The sequence below is a fragment of the Rhinatrema bivittatum genome, chromosome 2 (genome assembly GCF_901001135.1).
Source record: "Rhinatrema bivittatum chromosome 2, aRhiBiv1.1, whole genome shotgun sequence".
Classification (NCBI taxonomy): Eukaryota; Metazoa; Chordata; class Amphibia; order Gymnophiona; family Rhinatrematidae; genus Rhinatrema; species Rhinatrema bivittatum.
In genome coordinates, this window is record NC_042616.1 from 258,960,219 (window position 1) to 258,978,568 (window position 18,350).

The following is an 18,350-nucleotide window of genomic DNA, read 5'->3' on the forward strand; positions in this document are numbered from 1 at the left end:
TGTTTGAACATTGATATATTTTTTGGAAGCTGGAGGCCTTCATGCTTTACAGCCCTCCAAGCTGACTGTCTTTCTCTCCCTTTATATATACATAAATACATGAGTACATACATACAGAGAGAGAGCATCATACTGTATCAGGATATCTTCATGCTTACATTAAAGAATACTAAATGATGCATGAGAAGCAGAGCAACTGGAGTTAAAAGAGCAAACCTGAAGAGACCTAGATTTTTTGTGCAGGCAGGATAACAATTGTTTTCCTCTCCACAGCTCCCTCCAGCTTTGCATGACAATTTAAAAAGAAGAGTTATTGAAAGATTCAAGAAGTCCCTTTTTTGTCTACAGAGCAATCCTTGCAACCTGAAATCAGAAATGAAAAAGGTACATTTTTATATAGCAAAAAAAAAAAGTTATGTATTAAATTAACTTAATTCTAATTAAATTTTGTGGCTCCAGCATGAATTAAAATGCATCAGTTGTTTTGCTAATACATATTTATGACATTTTGTTTTACAAGTAATACATTCTTGACACAATAAAAGACATAAATGAAAAATAAATACGTTCATGTTTTAACATTCGCTTGGAGATAGGTCACTAAAGGCTTTATCTGGCTAGATTTTGTAGTTAGCTGGAAAAAAGCCAAGATTTCAATATATCCCCATATTGAGCAGATATATTTTGTGTGAGTAATTTATTGTGCGTACAAAATTTATTTGGATAAAAAGAGATGGAATTGGTGTTCTGGGCATAGGGCTATTCAGTGCAGATATTGAGGCAGATACAATACATTGCGCTTAACCATGATTGGGTGCGGGTTTTGGACGTGCGTCCACAACCCTTTATTCTATAAGGGGATTAGCGCGTCCAAAACACACGTCCCAACACCCGTGAAGCTAATAGCGCTCATCACATGCAAATGTTTGTTGATGTGGCTATTAGCTATTCCCCCACTGATTAAAAAAAATATATATGCGCCCGACGCACACATTTGTACCCTCAGAAATTAATGCCTGCCTAGAGCAAGCATTAATTTCTGAGCAGCCCAAAATGTGTACAGACAATACTGCTTTTCTTTTCTGTACTTCCTCCAACTTAATATTGTGGCGATATTGTTGGAAGAACCAAAAGGACCAGAATATTAAAAAATAAAAAGTATGCCTGCGGTCAGGTTAGGAAAAGGGGCACTCAATTAACAAGTTCCCATTTTTCTAACCCATGGCTATGCACAGGTTAGGAAAATCTTTGCTCATAAAATTGAGTGTCCGGTTTCCTAACCCGCTGACAGCCACCTCTCCTGGGTGCCCGCTTCCAAGGAGGTGCTAGGAGTGCACATTTGCCCCTAATGCACTTAGTGCGAGCCCTCATTTAAATATTTGATCACGCTCCCAGAAGAGGTGGCTGGGCACGCATTAGGAAAGCGGACGCTCAACACTGAGTGTCCGTTTTCTGCACATATTTATTGCAACGGCCCCATTGAAGGCTGTCCAGCTAAGGTAATGTGCCTAAGTCTTGTCAGAAAAATGTGTTTTCCAAAGTTATTCATGTTAAAGTTTGAGCGCAACTTTATCCACTTATATTTGGCAGTAAAATTATCCAGATAAGTCTTATTGAATATCCAGATAAAGCTACATGTATAACTTTACCTGTGTTTTACCTGTTTCACTTACCCACTCGCTAGCTCTCTGAATACTTACCTCAGAAAGTACAATTGTATTAATTTAAGAATATATCATCAGTAAAGACCTAATAATTATCAATATGTCTTTTTATTGAGTTTCAGTAATTTGAAATGTGTCTAGTAGCAAGTTCTTCAATATGCAATGTACCAAACGGAAAGATTTTGTGCTGATTCACTAATGTGCAATAAGGGGTAGATTTTACAAATTTGCGCACACACAAATTTTTGTTCGCGCACCAGGCGCAAACAAGACTACGCGGGATTTTAATAGATACACGCGAAGCCGTTAAAATCCGGGATCGACGCACGCCGAGCCGCACAGCCTGCCTCCGTTCCCTCCGAGGCCGCTCCAAAATCGGAGCGGCCCCGGAGGGAACTTTCCTTCCACCCCCCCACACCTTCCCCTCCCTTCCCCTACCTAACCCACCTCTCGAGCCCTACCTACCCCCCTACCTTTGTTGCACAAGTTATGCCTGTACCGGGCCGGCCGCCGGCGCGCGATTCCCAGGCCCGGGAGCTATTTCGGAGGCCTCGGCCATGCCCCTGGACCGGAACCACGCCTGTGGACCCGCCCCCAAATGACGCGCCGCCGCGACACGCCCCCGACACGCCCCCCGGAAAGCCCCGGGACTTACGCGTGTCCCCGGGCTTGTGCGTGCCGCCGAGTCTACTCATCATAGGCTCGGCGCGTGCAGGGGGAACTTTGGGCAGGTTTTGGGGGGAGTACGTGCGTATCTTATGCACGTACCCCTTTGAAAATCTGGCCCTAAGCATGCTATTGTTAACACAGGTTACCACACCTGTTAATTGCCATGGACCCTATTATTTCCCATGGAGCTGATTCACTAAATAACACTCGGAAGCCCACATGAATGATAATATAGATTTCTGTTAATTAGTGAATCAGCATCAAAGGTATCCTTTGAACTGATTTGCAGAAAGAATTTAGGGACTCATTTACTAAGCATCTTTCCCATAGACACAAAATGGGAGAAAATGTTTAGTAAATTATGACCTTAGTTAGATATCTATAGACATGGAAATATTACAGTTTTGTCAAAAGAACACTGCCACCAGCAAAAGATTGGCATAAGAACCAGTGCTCAAGAACATGATGCAAGCTGACTCATCCAGAAAACATGTTAGGAAGCAAGAAGCAAAACCTGATCTGAATTGTAAAGTACAATAGCACTAAAAGTCACATTTATTTTATTTATAAAATACCTGAATGTACATTTATCACAGGAGTGGAATGCCATCACTAAAATTTCCCATCTAGGTAATCTTTTTCTAATGTATATTATGCAAAATCTTTATCGATGAACTAGCCCAGAGTATGCGAATACAATCCTGTCCTTTAAAAATCTATGGACTGCTGCTGGAAGTCCCAAGTCTGCCTGTCATTTTCATAGCCAGGAACGGCAATTTTCAAGAATGAACAAAACCCTAAGGTAAGTAAAACATTACATAGTATTGAAAATAATGTCCCGGCTCTAGAGGCAGACCTTGAAGAAGCTGATTTCGATATAGTGATTGTCACAGAGACTTGTTACACAGAAAACTATAACTGGGATATAGTTATTCCATGCTACAATCTATTCAGGAAGGGCTGGGTAGGAAGGAAGAAAGAAAGTGTGGCATTATATATAAAAAATAATATTAAACCAACAAAATTACACTAAGCAAGGAGGAGGCACTGTCGGTTAATTTGGAAAGAGGGAATGAACATCTATTTATATCATTGGTGTAATATACAGACCTCCATCACAGACAGAGGACATGGGTAGAGATTTAATGGAGGATATTTTCAAAATTGCTATGAAAGGGGAGGTGCTAGAGATGTGCAGGCAAAATGTTTTTGTTGCGTACGCGATCCGTATTCGTGGGGGGTCAATTCCGTTCCATGCGAACGTATGGAGAATTCAATAAGTTGTCGATCTGTAAATACGTTACTACTAAATTAACTACAACCCCCCACCCTCCTGACCCCCCCCCCCCCCAAGACTTACCAAAACTCCCTGGTGGTCCAGCGGGGAGTCAGGAAGCCATCCCTGCACTCGTTTGTGGTTTCCTCACAGCGCCGATAGCCTGTGTCACAGGGGCTGCCGGTGCCATTGGTCAGCCCCTGTCACATGGTCACTGGCGCCATCTTGTGCTCCTACCACGTGACAGGTCATGTGGCAGGAGGTCGCTCCGGGACCCTCGTTGGACCCAACCGGAACTTTTGGCCAGCTTGGGTGGGCCTCCTGACCCCCACAAGACTTGCCAAAAGTCCAGCGGGGGTCCGGGAGCAACCTCCTTTCACGCCGTCCGTCCGATCCCAATACTCAAAATGGCGCCGATCGCTGCCATTTTGAGACTCAAAATCGCCGTCCCGCCAATACTCAAAATGACGCCGATCGCCTTTGCCCTCACTATGACGGCGATCGGCGCCATTTTGAGTATTGGGATCGGACGGACGGCGTGAAAGGAGGTCGCTCCCGGACCCCCGCTGGACTTTTGGCAAGTCTTGTGGGGGTCAGGAGGCCCCCCCAAGCTGGCCAAAATTCCGGTTGGGTCCAACGAGGGTCCCGGAGCGACCTCCTGCCACATGACCTACCTGTCACGTGGTAGGAGCACAAGATGGCGCCGGTGACCATGTGACAGGGGCTGACCAATGGCAACGGCAGCCCCTGTGACACAGGCTATCGGCGCCGTGAGGAAACCGCAAACGAGTGCAGGGATGGCTTCCTGACTCCCCGCTGGACCACCAGGGAGTTTTGGTAAGTCTTGGGGAGGTCAGGAGGGTGGGGGGTTTAAATGTTTATTTAGGAGGCCGAATACAACGGATATCTGTTGAATACGTGGGGAGTCACGATGCGTTTCGCCTCCCTACGTATTCAACAGATTGCAAAAAATAAGTTGCGGATTACAAGTACGTGGAAAACGGATGCACACCCCTAGGAGGTGCTATTGTTAGGGGATTGCAGTCTGCTGGATGTTGATTGGTACTTCCCAGCTGCAGTGTCTTCTAAAAGCAAGGAGATCCTGCATTCTCTGCAAGGAGAACTGTTCTATCAACTGGTACAGAACACAAATGGGAGAGGATGATAGTGGACCTGGTGCTTACCAACAGGGATAGCATCTCTGATGTTGTAGTTGATGATCATTTAGGATGCAGCGATCACTGGATGGTGTGGTTCAGTAGTAGAACACAAGATATGAAGGTTCATTCAAAGACAAGGGTCCTAGATTTCAGGAAAACTAATTTTGTTAACATGGGGAAGTACTTCAAGGAGTCCTAAGTTGGCTGGGGAAACGGGGAAATAGAAAATCAGTGGGCAAAACATAAGGAGATATTATAAGGGCAACTAACCTTTTTGTTAGGGCAATAAATAAAGGAAAGAGGAAAAAGAATTAGCTGAAATGGTAAAGGAAAAAAGATGGGCATTCATAAACTACAAGAGATCACAGAAAGTTGAAGACAGGCAACAATATCTGGAAAAGTTAAGAGAAAATAGAAAAGTAATCAGGAATGCAAACATGTAAATGGAAAAAAAAATAGCGAATATGGTAAAATGGGAAGGACAAGATGTTTTTCAGATATGATAATGATAGAAGGAGGGTAAAAGTAGCATTGTGAGACTCAGAAGTGAGAGAAAGATATGTAGAGGCTGATGAGGAAAAAGCAAAATTGCTTAAATATTTCTGTTGTGGAAGGTCCTGGAGCAGGATTACATATAACAAACACAAATAAGATTAGAAATGAGGTACAACTCAATCAATTTTCAGAACAGTGTGTTCATGAGGAGCTAACTAAACTGAAAGTAGATAAGGCTATGGGACCAGATGGGATACATCCAAGTGTATTGATGGAACTTAGAAAAGTCCTGCCAGCTCCACTGGCTGACCTTTTCAATGCTTCTTTAGAGTCTGGAATAGTTCTGGAGGACTAAAGAGCGGAAGATGTGGGTCCTATTCATAAAAGTGGAAGGAAGAGGAGGCTGGGAACTACAGGCTGGTTAGTCTGACTTCTGTGGTGAGCAAAATAATGGAATTGCTGCTAAAACATAGGATAGTACAGTTTCCAGAGTCCAATGGATTGCATAATTCAAGGCAACATGGCTTTACTAGAGATAAATCTTGTCTGATGAGTCTGGTCAATTTTTTTGATTGGGTGACCAAAGAGATGCTAGACGTAGTGTAATTGAGTTTCAATAAGATCTTTGACACAGTTCTGCACAGGAGACATAAGTACATTGAGCATCCTTGGTATGGAACCTGAATGACTGACTGGTTTACAAACTGGCTATGTGAGAGGTGACAAAAGGTAGTGATAAACTGAGTTTACTATGAGCCAGGAAGTGTTACTACTAGTTGTGTGCCTCAGGGATCAGTTCTTTTCAACATTTTCATAATTAACATAGCAGAAGGAATGTCAGGAAAGGCTTGCTTTTTGCCAGTGATACCAAAATCTGCAATAAGGGGCAGACTTTCAAAGGGTTACGCGCATACGATATGCGTGTAACCCCCAAAAAGCTGCCCCTTCCACCCCCTGTGTGTGCCGAGCCTTTCTTGCATAGGCTCGACGGTGCGCGCAAGCCCTGGGACGTGCGTATGTCCCGGGGCTTTCCTGGACGCGCATGTCGGGGGCGTGTTGTGGCCGGCACATCATCGGGGGCATTCCAGGAGCGGGGCCGCGGGCGTGGTTCCAGCCCAGGGGCGTTCCGGGGACATGGCCGCAGCCTCCGGACCAGTCCCCGGACCGGAACATGGTGCGCTGGCAGCTGGCCGGCATGCGCAAGTTACGCCTGCCTCAGGCAGGTGTAACTTGTAAAATAAAGGTGGGGGGAATTAGTTAGGGCTGGGGGGTAGGTTAGATAGGGGAAGAGAGGGGAAGGTGGGGGGGGGGGCAGGAAGGAACAGAGGATGGCTGCGCGGCTCGGCACGCTCAGGCTGCCGATTTTGCACAGCCTTGCGCGCGCTGACCCTGTATTTTATAACATGCGCTTGGCAGCACGCGCATGTTATAAAATCGGAAGTAGGTTTGCTAGCGCCGGGTTGCGCGAACAAATCTACTCCTCTGCGCACCTTTTAAAATCTATCCCTAAGGTTACAGGCAGGAAGGTATGGAAAACATGAGAAGGGATTTAGCAAAGCTCAAGGTATAGTCTAGAGACTGGCAACTAAGATTTAATGCTAAAAAAATGCAAATTAATGCATTTAGGATGCAAAAACCCAAGGGAGAGGTACAGTATTGGAGGTGAAATTCCTCTAAGCACAAAAGAAGAGTGGAATCTGGAGATGATTGTATCTGATGATCTTAAGGTGGCCAGATAGTTGGATAAAGCGAAAGCCAGAAAGATGCTTGGCTGTGTAAAGCGAGGACTGGTCAACAGAAAAAGGGAGGTGATATTGTCCTTGTATAGGTCCCTAGTGAGACCTCATTTGGAACACTGTGTACAATTCTGGAGACTGCACCTTCAAAAGGATATAAATTTGTTGAAGCCGGTCCAGAGGGTGGCTATTAAAATGATTGGTGGTCTTTGCTCTAAAGCACATGGGAAAAGATTTAAAGAAAAGCGAGATAGAGGAGATATGATAGAGACTTTCAAATATCTCACACACAGGAGACTAGCCTTTTCAAACAGAAAGGAGGCCCTAGAACAAGGGGTCATGGGATGAGCATGAAAGGGGGCAGACTCAGGAGAAATCTTAGAAATATTCTTTCCAGAGAGAATGATAGGGATATAGAATAGCCTCCCAGTGGAGGTGCTGGAGACAAAAACGGTATCTAAGTTCAAGAAAGCATGGGATAAATACAGGTGATCTCTGAGGGAGTGATAGGAATTGTAAATAGTAGATAAATTGGATGAATGGGCAGACTAGATGGGCCATATGGTTTTTTTTTTCTGCTATCATGTTTCTCTGTTCATTTCTGTGGGTAAATTTCAATTTTCCTACATAAATTAATTGCCTGAACATTTTTGTTCTTCAGTTCGCCTAAACGAATGCCCAGTATTCCACAACATGCATACTTTTAGACATAGATTCTATTTACAAATATATAGTTTATATCAATTATTTTCTAGCAATAATCTACCCATACGAAGTGAAAAAGTCCACAGGTACTTCGAAATCAATATTGAAATGAGTTTTCTAGCTAAGTTCAGCACTTATAGCAGGAGTGACTCAAGGCAATCTGCTGCTTGAGGCGAAGGATGAAATGGTGACCCCCCCCTCCCCCCCCCCCATGGTCCAGTATAAGTGAGACCACCGAGGGCCAGGGCACGAGGAAGGCAATGGAGGGTGAAGTGACTTGCCCAAGGTCACAAGGAATGGCAATAGGTTTGGAACCCTGGCTTCCCTTGTTTGCAGCCCACTGCTCTAACCACTCAGTTTTTGGGCCTCTTATTTTTTTGTTCTCAGTCTTCAGCGCCTGCACTAGGGGGCGCCAGAGAAATGTTTAATGGGGCGGGGATGCCTTTGGCCACCCCACCTCCTGGGTCTAGAAATAGGACTCCTCCATTCCCTATTGCCTACCTCCTACCCTTGGGGGTGTGAGAGGTTGGTGAATGGTGGGAGTCTGTGCGTGTGACATACTCTCTCTTAAGGCTGATATAAGGGTATTAGATGCCCTAGACAAACCTTACAGCTTTTCATTCCCCCCTCCTCCCCTTCCCACACAATTAAAATGTATGCATTCTTTTCCATTTTAAAATTTATTAACTTCCCCAACCTAAAAAGGCAGATTGTATATGGAAAAAGACATTCAATGTACAATCTTCTGAAGAAAAAGTATCACTTACAACAACATATATAGGGGTAGATCTTTAAAAAATATGCGATCGCGTACTTTTGTTCGTGCACCAGGCATGAACAAAAGTACGCTGGATTTTATAAGATACGCGCGTAGCTGCGCGTATCTTATAAAATCCGGGGTCGGCGCGCGCAAGGGGGTGCACATTTGTGCAACCTGCGCGCGCCGAGCCCAGCGTGAGCTGCCTGTTCCCTCCGAGGCCGCTCCGATTTCGGAGCGGCCTCGGAGGGAACTTTCTTTCACCCTCCCCCCACCTTCCCCTCCCTTCCCCTACCTAACCCACCCCCCCGGCCCTATCTAAACCCCCCCCTAACTTTGCGTGCGCTGGCCGGCAGCCCTACTCCGTCCTCCGGTCCCAGGGGCTGGTCCGGAGGCCTCGACCACGCCCCCGGGCCCGCCCCTGAAATGCCGCGTCATTTCGGGACCGCCCTGGACACGCCCCCTCCCGCCCCTTTTCGAAAGCCCCGGGACTTACGCGCGTCCCGGGGCTTTACGCGCGCCGGCGGCCTATGCAAAATAGGCCGCCGGCGCAGGCCTTTTAAAATCCGCCCCATATTATATAGGCATACACTGCAAAAAAAAAACCAAAACACACTTACAATAATAATAATTTAATAGACTTAATAAACTACCTTTCTCATAGTAATCAAGGCAGTTTACTGGATCCTATATGATATTAGGCCTATGGTAAAGTGCATTGGGTATGGACTTTGCCCTCAGAAAGCCAGGAATAAACTGAACTACAATTCCAATCTAGTAAGCCTTCCATATGATACCTGCCAGCATTCAATTTATAAAAAAGCCATATTGCAAATATTATATCAGGCCCTAAACACCAATACACCTCCTCTTAGGAAAACAGATTAAAGACAGATTGTTGTAAATCCCTACACAGAAACTACTTGCTAGCAGAATACCTAATCTCGTCACACATGCAGAATACAGATAAACTCTCACCAAACACAGAATAAAGAGATCATAAAATATAAATTGAAACGTGCAGACAAAAGCTGAACTGGAAATCACAAGAAGCCAAACTGTAAGCAATGCAAGCACAATCAGGAAACATACAAATAAAAGAATGTCAAATCTGCTGATAAATTCAGCCATAAGAACATAAGAACATGCCATACTGGGTCAGATCAAGGGTCCATCAAGCCCAGCATCCTGTTTCCAACAGTGGCCAATCCAGGCCATAAGAACCTGGCAAGTACCCAAAAACTAAGTCTATTCCATGTAACCATTGCTAATGGCAGTGGCTATTCTCTAAGTGAACTTAATAGCAGGTAATTGACTTCTCCTCCAAGAACTTATCCAATCCTTTTTTAAACACAGCTATACTAACTGCACTAACCACATCCTCTGGCAACAAATTCCAGAGTTTAATTGTGCGTTGAGTAAAAAAGAACTTTCTCCGATTAGTTTTAAATGTGCCCCATGCTAACTTCATGGAGTGCCCCCTAGTCTTTCTACTATCCGAAAGAGTAAATAACCGATTCACATCTACCCGTTCTAGACCTCTCATGATTTTCAACTCCTCTATCATATCCCCCCTCAGTCGTCTCTTCTCCAAGCTGAAAAGTCCTAACCTCTTTAGTCTTTCTTCATAGGGGAGTTGTTCCATTCCCCTTATCATTTTGGTAGCCCTTCTCTGTACCTTCTCCATCGCAATTATATCTTTTTTGAGATGCGGCGACCAGAATTGTACACAATATTCAAGGTGCGGTCTCACCATGGAGCGATACAGAGGCATTATGACATTTTCCATTTTATTCACCATTCCCTTTCTAATAATTCCCAACATTCTGTTTGCTTTTTTGACTGCCGCAGCACACTGTACCGACGATTTCAATGTGTTATCCACTATGACACCTAGATCTCTTTCTTGGGTTGTAGCACCTAATATGGAACCCAGCATTGTGTAATTATAGCATGGGTTATTTTTCCCTATATGCATCACCTTGCACTTATCCACATTAAATTTCAATTACCAAACACTAAAAAAATATTTCAAAACAGCAGATATATCACATCCAATAATTAAAACTAACAAGGATAAACAAAATCTCCCATTCTCCATACCTGGGAACTTTAGATTTCAGGTCCTCCTGAGATTGTAGTAGATTAGAGGAGGGTGCACAAACTTTAACCTCTCTCACACACATATATATAGGTAATCTCATACATGCACACCCAGGTGTGCAGGCACTCTCTCATAGACACACATACACACATAAAAAGTCTATCATATATACACATACACACACATACACACCCTGTCATACACACACACACACCACCCTCTCATATATACACATACACACACATACCCTCTCATATATACACACCCACTACCCTCTCATATATACACATACACATATACCCACCCTGTCATATACACCACACTCTCATATATACACATACATATATACCCACCGTCTCATACATACACATATATATATATATTTATTTATTTATTTAACTTCTTTTACTATACCGACACTCAAGACCAGGTCTTATCGTACCGGTTTACATTAGAACAAGGGGAAAAAACCAATTAACGTATAAGTGGAAATGAGAAGTTACATTAAAACAGGGAGAGTAAAAACCTGGATGTCGGAAGATAGGACAGAATTAAGTAATCAAACAATAAGTTAACAAAAATTCCAAACTATAAATTAACATATATACACACACAAATACACACACTAACACCATCTCATATATACACATACATATACACCCTCTCATATATACACACTTACTACCCTCTCATATATACACATACATACACATACCACATTCTCACACACACACCCTCACCCACCCACCCATTCATACACACACACACAGCCTTACCCACTCACACTCTCATACACACATACATATACCCACCCCACACACATAATCCCACCCACCCATGCATATACCCCCCACCCACCCTCTGAGATATATAGATAGGTATACTACATAGACCCATCCACACCCACCCTCCCTTTCAAACACAAACCCACTCATACACACTCTCACCCCCACACACTCTCTCATACATACACATACATACCCTCTCATACAGACAATCCCACCCTCCCTCTCATACAGAAACTCCCACCATCCCTCTCTACAGACACACACCCTCTCAAACAGACACTCCTACCCTCTCTCTCATACAGACGCACACCCTCTCATAAAGACATCCACCCACAGCCATCCTCCCTCTCATACGCGTACCCACCCTTTCATATACACACACAGTCACACCAACACACCCCCACCCTCTCTTATGCATAAACACACCGTCTCGTACACACTCACAAAGTCTCCCTCACACACAGGCACTCACTCTCACAGGGCCAGTTTCTTTCACACCATATTTTGGACCTTTTCTCTGGCTGCACAACAAGGCCTCTTCTGCCGCCGGCTGTAGGGAACACACTGGCGTCACCTCAGACCCTCTTCTGCCTCCGGCTGCGGGGAAAACACTGGTGACATCATACTCCCTTTCCTGCTGCCGGCTGTGGGGAAAACACTGGCGGCACCGCAGTGACTCTTCTTTGGCCATTGGGTCATCCTTTTCCTGGCTGAGAGTGGGAACCCTGCCAGCACGTCACAATTCCACATTTCCAGGATCTTCCTTTTGCTGCAGGAGGTGGAAACCTTGCTAGCTCGACTCAGTTCCGTGCCACTCGGTGAGTGGAAACCCCGCCAACATGTCATTGCTCTACGCCGCCAGCACTGCAGGTATTCCTGCCACCAGAATTTACCTGAATGAAGGGTGGTGCGGCTGTGGCAGGAAGGTTTCAGGGGGCAATTTTCCTGCCTCAAAATCTTGCCCCTTGAAGCAGCCGCCTCACCCTGTCTCATTACAGAACTGCCCCTGACTTATAGGGAGATTCATCAAGTCAACATACAACTATAACACACGTTAAACAGCATGTATCAGGCTGTAAACCATGCAATATAAATCTATCGTGATGATATTGTGTGATATTCATGATATCTTGAATATTTTAGACCTGAAATCTGCCCCTATTACAATAACCTGCTACTCATGGGACCACCGAGACTCTAATGTGGGTCCCAAAGCTCCCGTGGTAGAATTAAAAGGCCAAGTGGCCCAACATGGCTTCTCTCTAAAAGATTACAAAAAGTCATTGGGGCCTTTTTACATGCCACCCCACCTCGATGGGGGTGGCATGTAAAAAGGAGGAGGAGAGGAGTGACACCTAGTGCTTGGATTGGGGGCCCATGAGGAGAGGAGTGACACCTAGTGGTTGGATTGGGGGCCCATGATTCCAGGGTTCAAGAGGGAGCCAATGTGCATGACCCCCATCCCAGAATGGACAGTGCAATGATAAAGAATAAAGAAAGTTGGGAGGGGAAAAAAGATCCCCAGTAATAGTGATTGAAGGCTCATGGCATCAGTATCTCTATGCAGGATCCAACTGAGCTGGAAGCCTAAAGGAACAGGAGGAAACTTCTGGGTCACAATTAATATAAATTAAAAGCTCCCTATATTTAACAGTGTCTCCCAGCTTGCGGTGTTGTATGTTGTGTTCAGGGTGAGGGTGCAATTTTTCATTTGGCCATAGGTGCCAAATGGCCTGGCTACAACTCTGCCCCATAGGGCACCTTCTTTTAAAATGTCATACTCGCAACTCATAGAGCCAGGCAGCGAAAATGATCCAAGAAAGTAGCAAGGAGCCAGCATGAGATCCTTCACAGCCGACCGCACTGCCACAAGGCTCCTCTTTTAAGATGTTCCTGAGACACTTCTTGATGGTGTCACATTTGCGACTCATTGAGCTGGGTAGCCAAGGTGATCCAGGCAAGTTGCAGAGCAGCAGCAAGCCAGAAGATCCTTTGTGGCCCAGCTGTTTGATTTCTGAGAAGTTTTCTTTTGGGATCCTGATACTGCTCAGGAGGATTTTCATCTCTGTATGTGAACGGTCAAGAAAAGGTTCTGTGATTCCTTCCACCCAGCAAAGAAAGGGCAACAGTGACTTGACAGAGAAGAAGAGAGAATCAGTTTGTGAGTTTTGAGAAGTGTTTGTTCCTGTTGTTTGTAAGGGATTTTTTTTTTTTTTGCCACCAAAACCTGCCCATTAAGAGAGAGAAGATATATTGGATTTTTGGACATTTTTTGGGAGCTCTAACATCAGCGGTCCAGAGCTAACTTGAGAGAAAAAGACAGGAAATCCCAGTCCCTATTAGGATCTCACATTCTACCACTAATGGGTGCTGAGTTATTGCCTAGTGTCTGCCCCCTAAGAAACAGTGACTCAGTTGATAAAACTGAGAAGGTACACATTTTTGGACCGTTTAATTTTGTGAGAAGATCAAATGGAGAATTTTGTTGCTGATTGGAAAAGTATTTTTTGGTTGCAGTAAAATTATTTTGGAATACTCCCAACAGAATGTCCACTGTTTTTGTGAGTACCAGAGGTGCCTCCAGGGCAAGCACATTTTAATTGTGAGTACAATTGGAAGAGAAACAGTAGAGAGATCAAGACACTGTGTGTTGGCTTCCACCCCTATGAGCCTAGCACCCTGGAGGTTGAATCGCTCTTCCCGCCAGAAAGAACTCTGGCACCCCAGGGCACTCGGACTGTATTGGTGTAACAAGAGGGCTATCGATGAGAAAGTGGCACCAGAGACAATAGTGTACCCCTGCATTCTGGGAGGTCCCCGAAGAGGAGGTTACACACATAAATCTGCTTTGAAATTTAATGCACATTTTTGTTGGCTAAGTTATGTGTCATGTTACTAGATTACCTTCTTAATAGCAATATACTCCCAACCATTTGAAAGCCCCAGAAATGAGCAGTATGCTACAGTTTTACCAGCAACCTACACTTGACACTGTTAAAGTCAACAAAGCCTCATCAAATTGCTACCGTCAACAACAGGCCTATTGCAGATGGCCACCACTTCTGAAAAGTCAGCACTATGTATATAAATGCATTCCAATTCTTGCAGATCCAATCAGAACATTTGTATTCTGCTGCCTCTGTGTTTGTAGTTAAAAAGTCACTGTGGTAGATACAATAAAAGCCCTGTTCTCAGGAGAGTTTTACCTTAGGCAGAGAATGAAAGAAACACATTATTGCAAAACAGGCTCAGTGTATTATAGCAGTTTAAATGCTTGAAGGAAAAGATGGAACCATCGCCAACTGAGTTTACAATGTTTGATAAAAAGGTTAAGTACCGAGGCTCATCAAAATAAATTCTGTTCTCCAGAGTAGGACTGCTCTCTATTTTCAATAATGATTTTGTCATTTTATGCCTGATACTCAAGTACTTTAGAAATAAGTCTGAATTTATAAATTTAATTTTCATCTATTTGCAGAAACATGCTTGACAAAACATTTTAAATCTTTTCCTTTGTTGAGTTTTGTCATGGAAATGAAAAAAAAAAAGAACTAAACAAAATAAATAAGACAAAGTATGCTGATCAACTTTTCCCAAGTTCTCAGTAGGAATGTGTATTCAGGAGAAATGAAGTAGGAAATGGGATGAAATTTCCTATTTAGTTTTGAATTGTTTTCAAAACGGAATTTAATCGAATCTCGTTTTGTTTCAAAAACTTATTTACAAAAGAAAGTTGCTAGTTGGGCCTAGGCTCAGACCCAAAGTCTGGGCCTCACCTAGGGAGTAGGCCAAGATCCAAAGCAGGGGTCCTGGCTTTCACCTGAGCGAGACTCAAGCTTCTCGGCCAAGGCATAGGCCAATTCCCTGGGTCTTGCCTAGGCAAAGGACATGACCAGATGAAGGTGTCACGGTCTATGCCAGAGCGTGACTCTGGGGTCTCAGCCTAGGCCCTGTACAGATGCCAGAGCCTAAGCTGAGACCCCTGCAAAGGCCCAGGCCTGTGAAATTTCTTGATGACCTCCACCCCATATTTACAAAATCTGACACTGCATCCTGGCCCAGCCCCGGTGCCAGGGTCTTGGCCCACACCCAGGCCCAAGTTCACAAACAACCCTTCCCCAGACCTATGCCAGTGCTTGCTCCAGAAGCCAGGTCCTGACACAGGGGCCTTGTCCCAGACCCAGGCATGTCACCTTGGCCCAGGGTCAGACTAGGCCTAGAGACCAGGCCTCAGATCTCCTCTTCAGTGCCATCTTTCTTCGGCTTTTCTTCGCCAACTGACTGCCCGCTGGGGTCGTTACATTGGAGTTGGTTAACACCAGCACAACCTCTACAGCAGAGGGTGCCATTTTGATGTATGGCTGTTGAATTATCTACCGTACATCAAAATTATGCCTTCCATTAAAGAGGAGTCCTGGGCACAGGCCCAGGTGTTGGGAACTGGCACCTCACTGGGCCCCAATGTTGAGCCTCAATCCAGGCTAAGACCTCAGCATTGGGACCTGGCCTCTGGCCTGACAATGGCATCAGGCCTAGATCTGGGACCTGGCATAGGCTGAGGCCCAGGCATTGGGTCCCAGTATTGGGCCTGGGACCTGGCTGAGGTCTAGTCATCATGATCAAGCCTCCAAGTCAGGCTGCAGCAATGGGCCTGGGTATGCACCCTGGGTTCTGTTCAAGGCTAAGGCATTGTGACCCTGCTTCCAGGCTAGGCCACGGCATCAAGCCTGAGTCTGGCCCCTGGAATAGGCTGAGGCCCAGATGTCGGGACCCAGCTTCTAGGCTAGGCTCCAGCATCAGGCATGAGTCTGAGCTGAGGCTTCACATCAGGACCCAGCCTCTGGGCTGGGCTGTGGCGTTGGACCTGGGTCTGTGCCCTGGCCTAAGTCTAGCCAGACTCCAGCTGACTCCAACAGCTAGGCCAAGGCTGAAGCCTCACCCTTGTATATGCTTAGGCCATGGTCGGTCACTGTAAAAGTGGCCCCCCAAAATGCCTGGTGACCACCTCACCTTGCTGCAAAGACAGAGCTAGAATCTATCTAATGGAAGAAGATCAGAAGAGGCTGCAAGGCTACTGGTAGCTGAAGATTGGAAGAGGCTGCGAGGCCACCAGTGGCTCCAAACTTGACGGTGGCTGAAGATTGGAAGAGGCCTCCGGACCCTGGTGGCTCCTATTTTGCCAGTGGCAGAAGACTGAATGAGGCCATGGGGCCACCAGCAGATCCCAACATGCCAGCACCCAAACTGCAGCAGCGCAGTGGATTATGATGGATCAGCTGGCTGAAGTACTGTCACAGTGGTCAGCTGGAGTGAAGCAGGGCCATGCAGCCATCAAAAGGTGAAGCAGCAGGCTGTGTGGCCTGAGCAAAGTAGGCTGCAATTGCAGGGGCCAGCAGCTATGGGGATCTGGAGCAAGAGACCAGCGCACCCACCCAAGAAGGAGAAAGAGTTCTGTCCGTGTTCCAGACTGAAGAAGGAAGCTGCTTCTACTACTATTTGTGCTTGGGGGGTGGGGGGGAGAGTGATTGAGAGAGACTGTGTGTCTGTGAGTCTATTTGTATATTATGTGTGAGTGCTTCAGTCTGTGTGTGTGTGTGTGAGAGAGAGAGAGGCTGTGTGTGTTTGAGTATCTGTCTGAGCAGGGCAGCAAGTATGTCAGAAAGGGACATGTGAACATTGTGTGAAGGAAGGCGCATGTGAGAGGAAACGTGTGTGTGTGTGTGTGTGTGAGTGAGGAAGTGTATGTGGGTGCAAGCATATGTATTAGAGAGGGAGCATGTGTTATAAATATGTGTTGGCGTACGCGAGAATATGTGAGAGAGGGAGAATGTGTGCATGGGCGGCAGCGTGTTTGTGTGTTTGTGTGTGGTGTATATATATATATATATATATATGTATATATATATATATTTTGACTATCTGTCTATATATATATAGACAGATAGATAGATAGATAGATAGTCAGAATAGATACCAGAAAAGCTTTCTTAATAAATTGAAGTGCTATGTTGATGCATGCATATAATTACTCTAATGTAAACCAACACTCATGCATCATTTGTAAAACACGCTGTTAATTACGTGTAAACTTTATTTTGTATAATGAAATATTTCACAAAGCTTAAAAATGGGACAGTTTTTGCAAATTTTTAAGCTTTGTGAACTATTTCATTATACAAAATTATGTTTAGACGTAATTAATAGCGTTTTTTACAAATGATGTATGCGTGCTGGTTTAACTTAGGGCAATTATATACATATATCTATGTAAGACAGAGGGGAGAACATTTGTGCACCTCATTCTTACTAATTCATGAAAATTTTAGGGTAACTGGAAATAAAAAAAAATCCCAGGTATGGAGAGTGTGAATTTTTAAAATCTTTATTAGTTTTATTTTTCAGGTGTTTGATGCATCTGGTTTTTTTAAACATGTTATTGGTGTTTGGAAAATTTTATATATAGATTTTAATTATTGGATCTTCTGTTTGTCAGCTGTTTTTGAAATATTCTTTTTATTGGTATGTATGTTTTACTAGTATGATTATGTATTTTTTATATTTCTTGATTTTATTGTTTGATATTTGAAGAATGGTGATAGTTCTGTTTTCTATTGTTACATTGCATAGAGAGAACAAGCCTGTGTATGTGAAAGCTTACATGTGTATGTGTGTGAGAGAGAGAGAACCTGTGTATGTGTGAAATAGAGTATATGTGAGAGCATGTATATGTGAGAAGGAGAGAACAGAAGTGTGTGAGAGCAAGTGAGGGAGTGTATGAAAGAATGAATGTATATATGTGAGTGTAAGAAAGAGAGGATAAAGTTTGTGCAGCCTTCTTTCCCCCAATCCACAACAATCTCATGTTGTTTGGAAATGAAAAGATCGCATGTATGGAGAGTGGGAGATCTTTTGTAATCCTTATTAGTTTTAATTTTGGATGTTATTTCATGTATCTTCTGTTTTGCAATTTTTATGTTAATTTTTAATTATTAGATA

General features: G+C 44.4%; 1 protein-coding gene across 1 annotated transcript in view; it reads left to right on the top strand.

Annotated features, from left to right (window-relative positions):
- The first annotated feature begins 276 nt into the window (after positions 1-276).
- Positions 277-18,350, top strand: part of LOC115084499 (serine/threonine-protein kinase Nek10-like) — a 114,425-nt gene continuing 96,351 nt past the window's right edge. Inside the window, exon 1 of the mRNA XM_029589437.1 lies at positions 277-384. Coding sequence (XP_029445297.1) covers positions 376-384 — 9 coding nt within the window. The 5' untranslated portion in view covers positions 277-375. The remainder of the gene's footprint in view (positions 385-18,350) is intronic.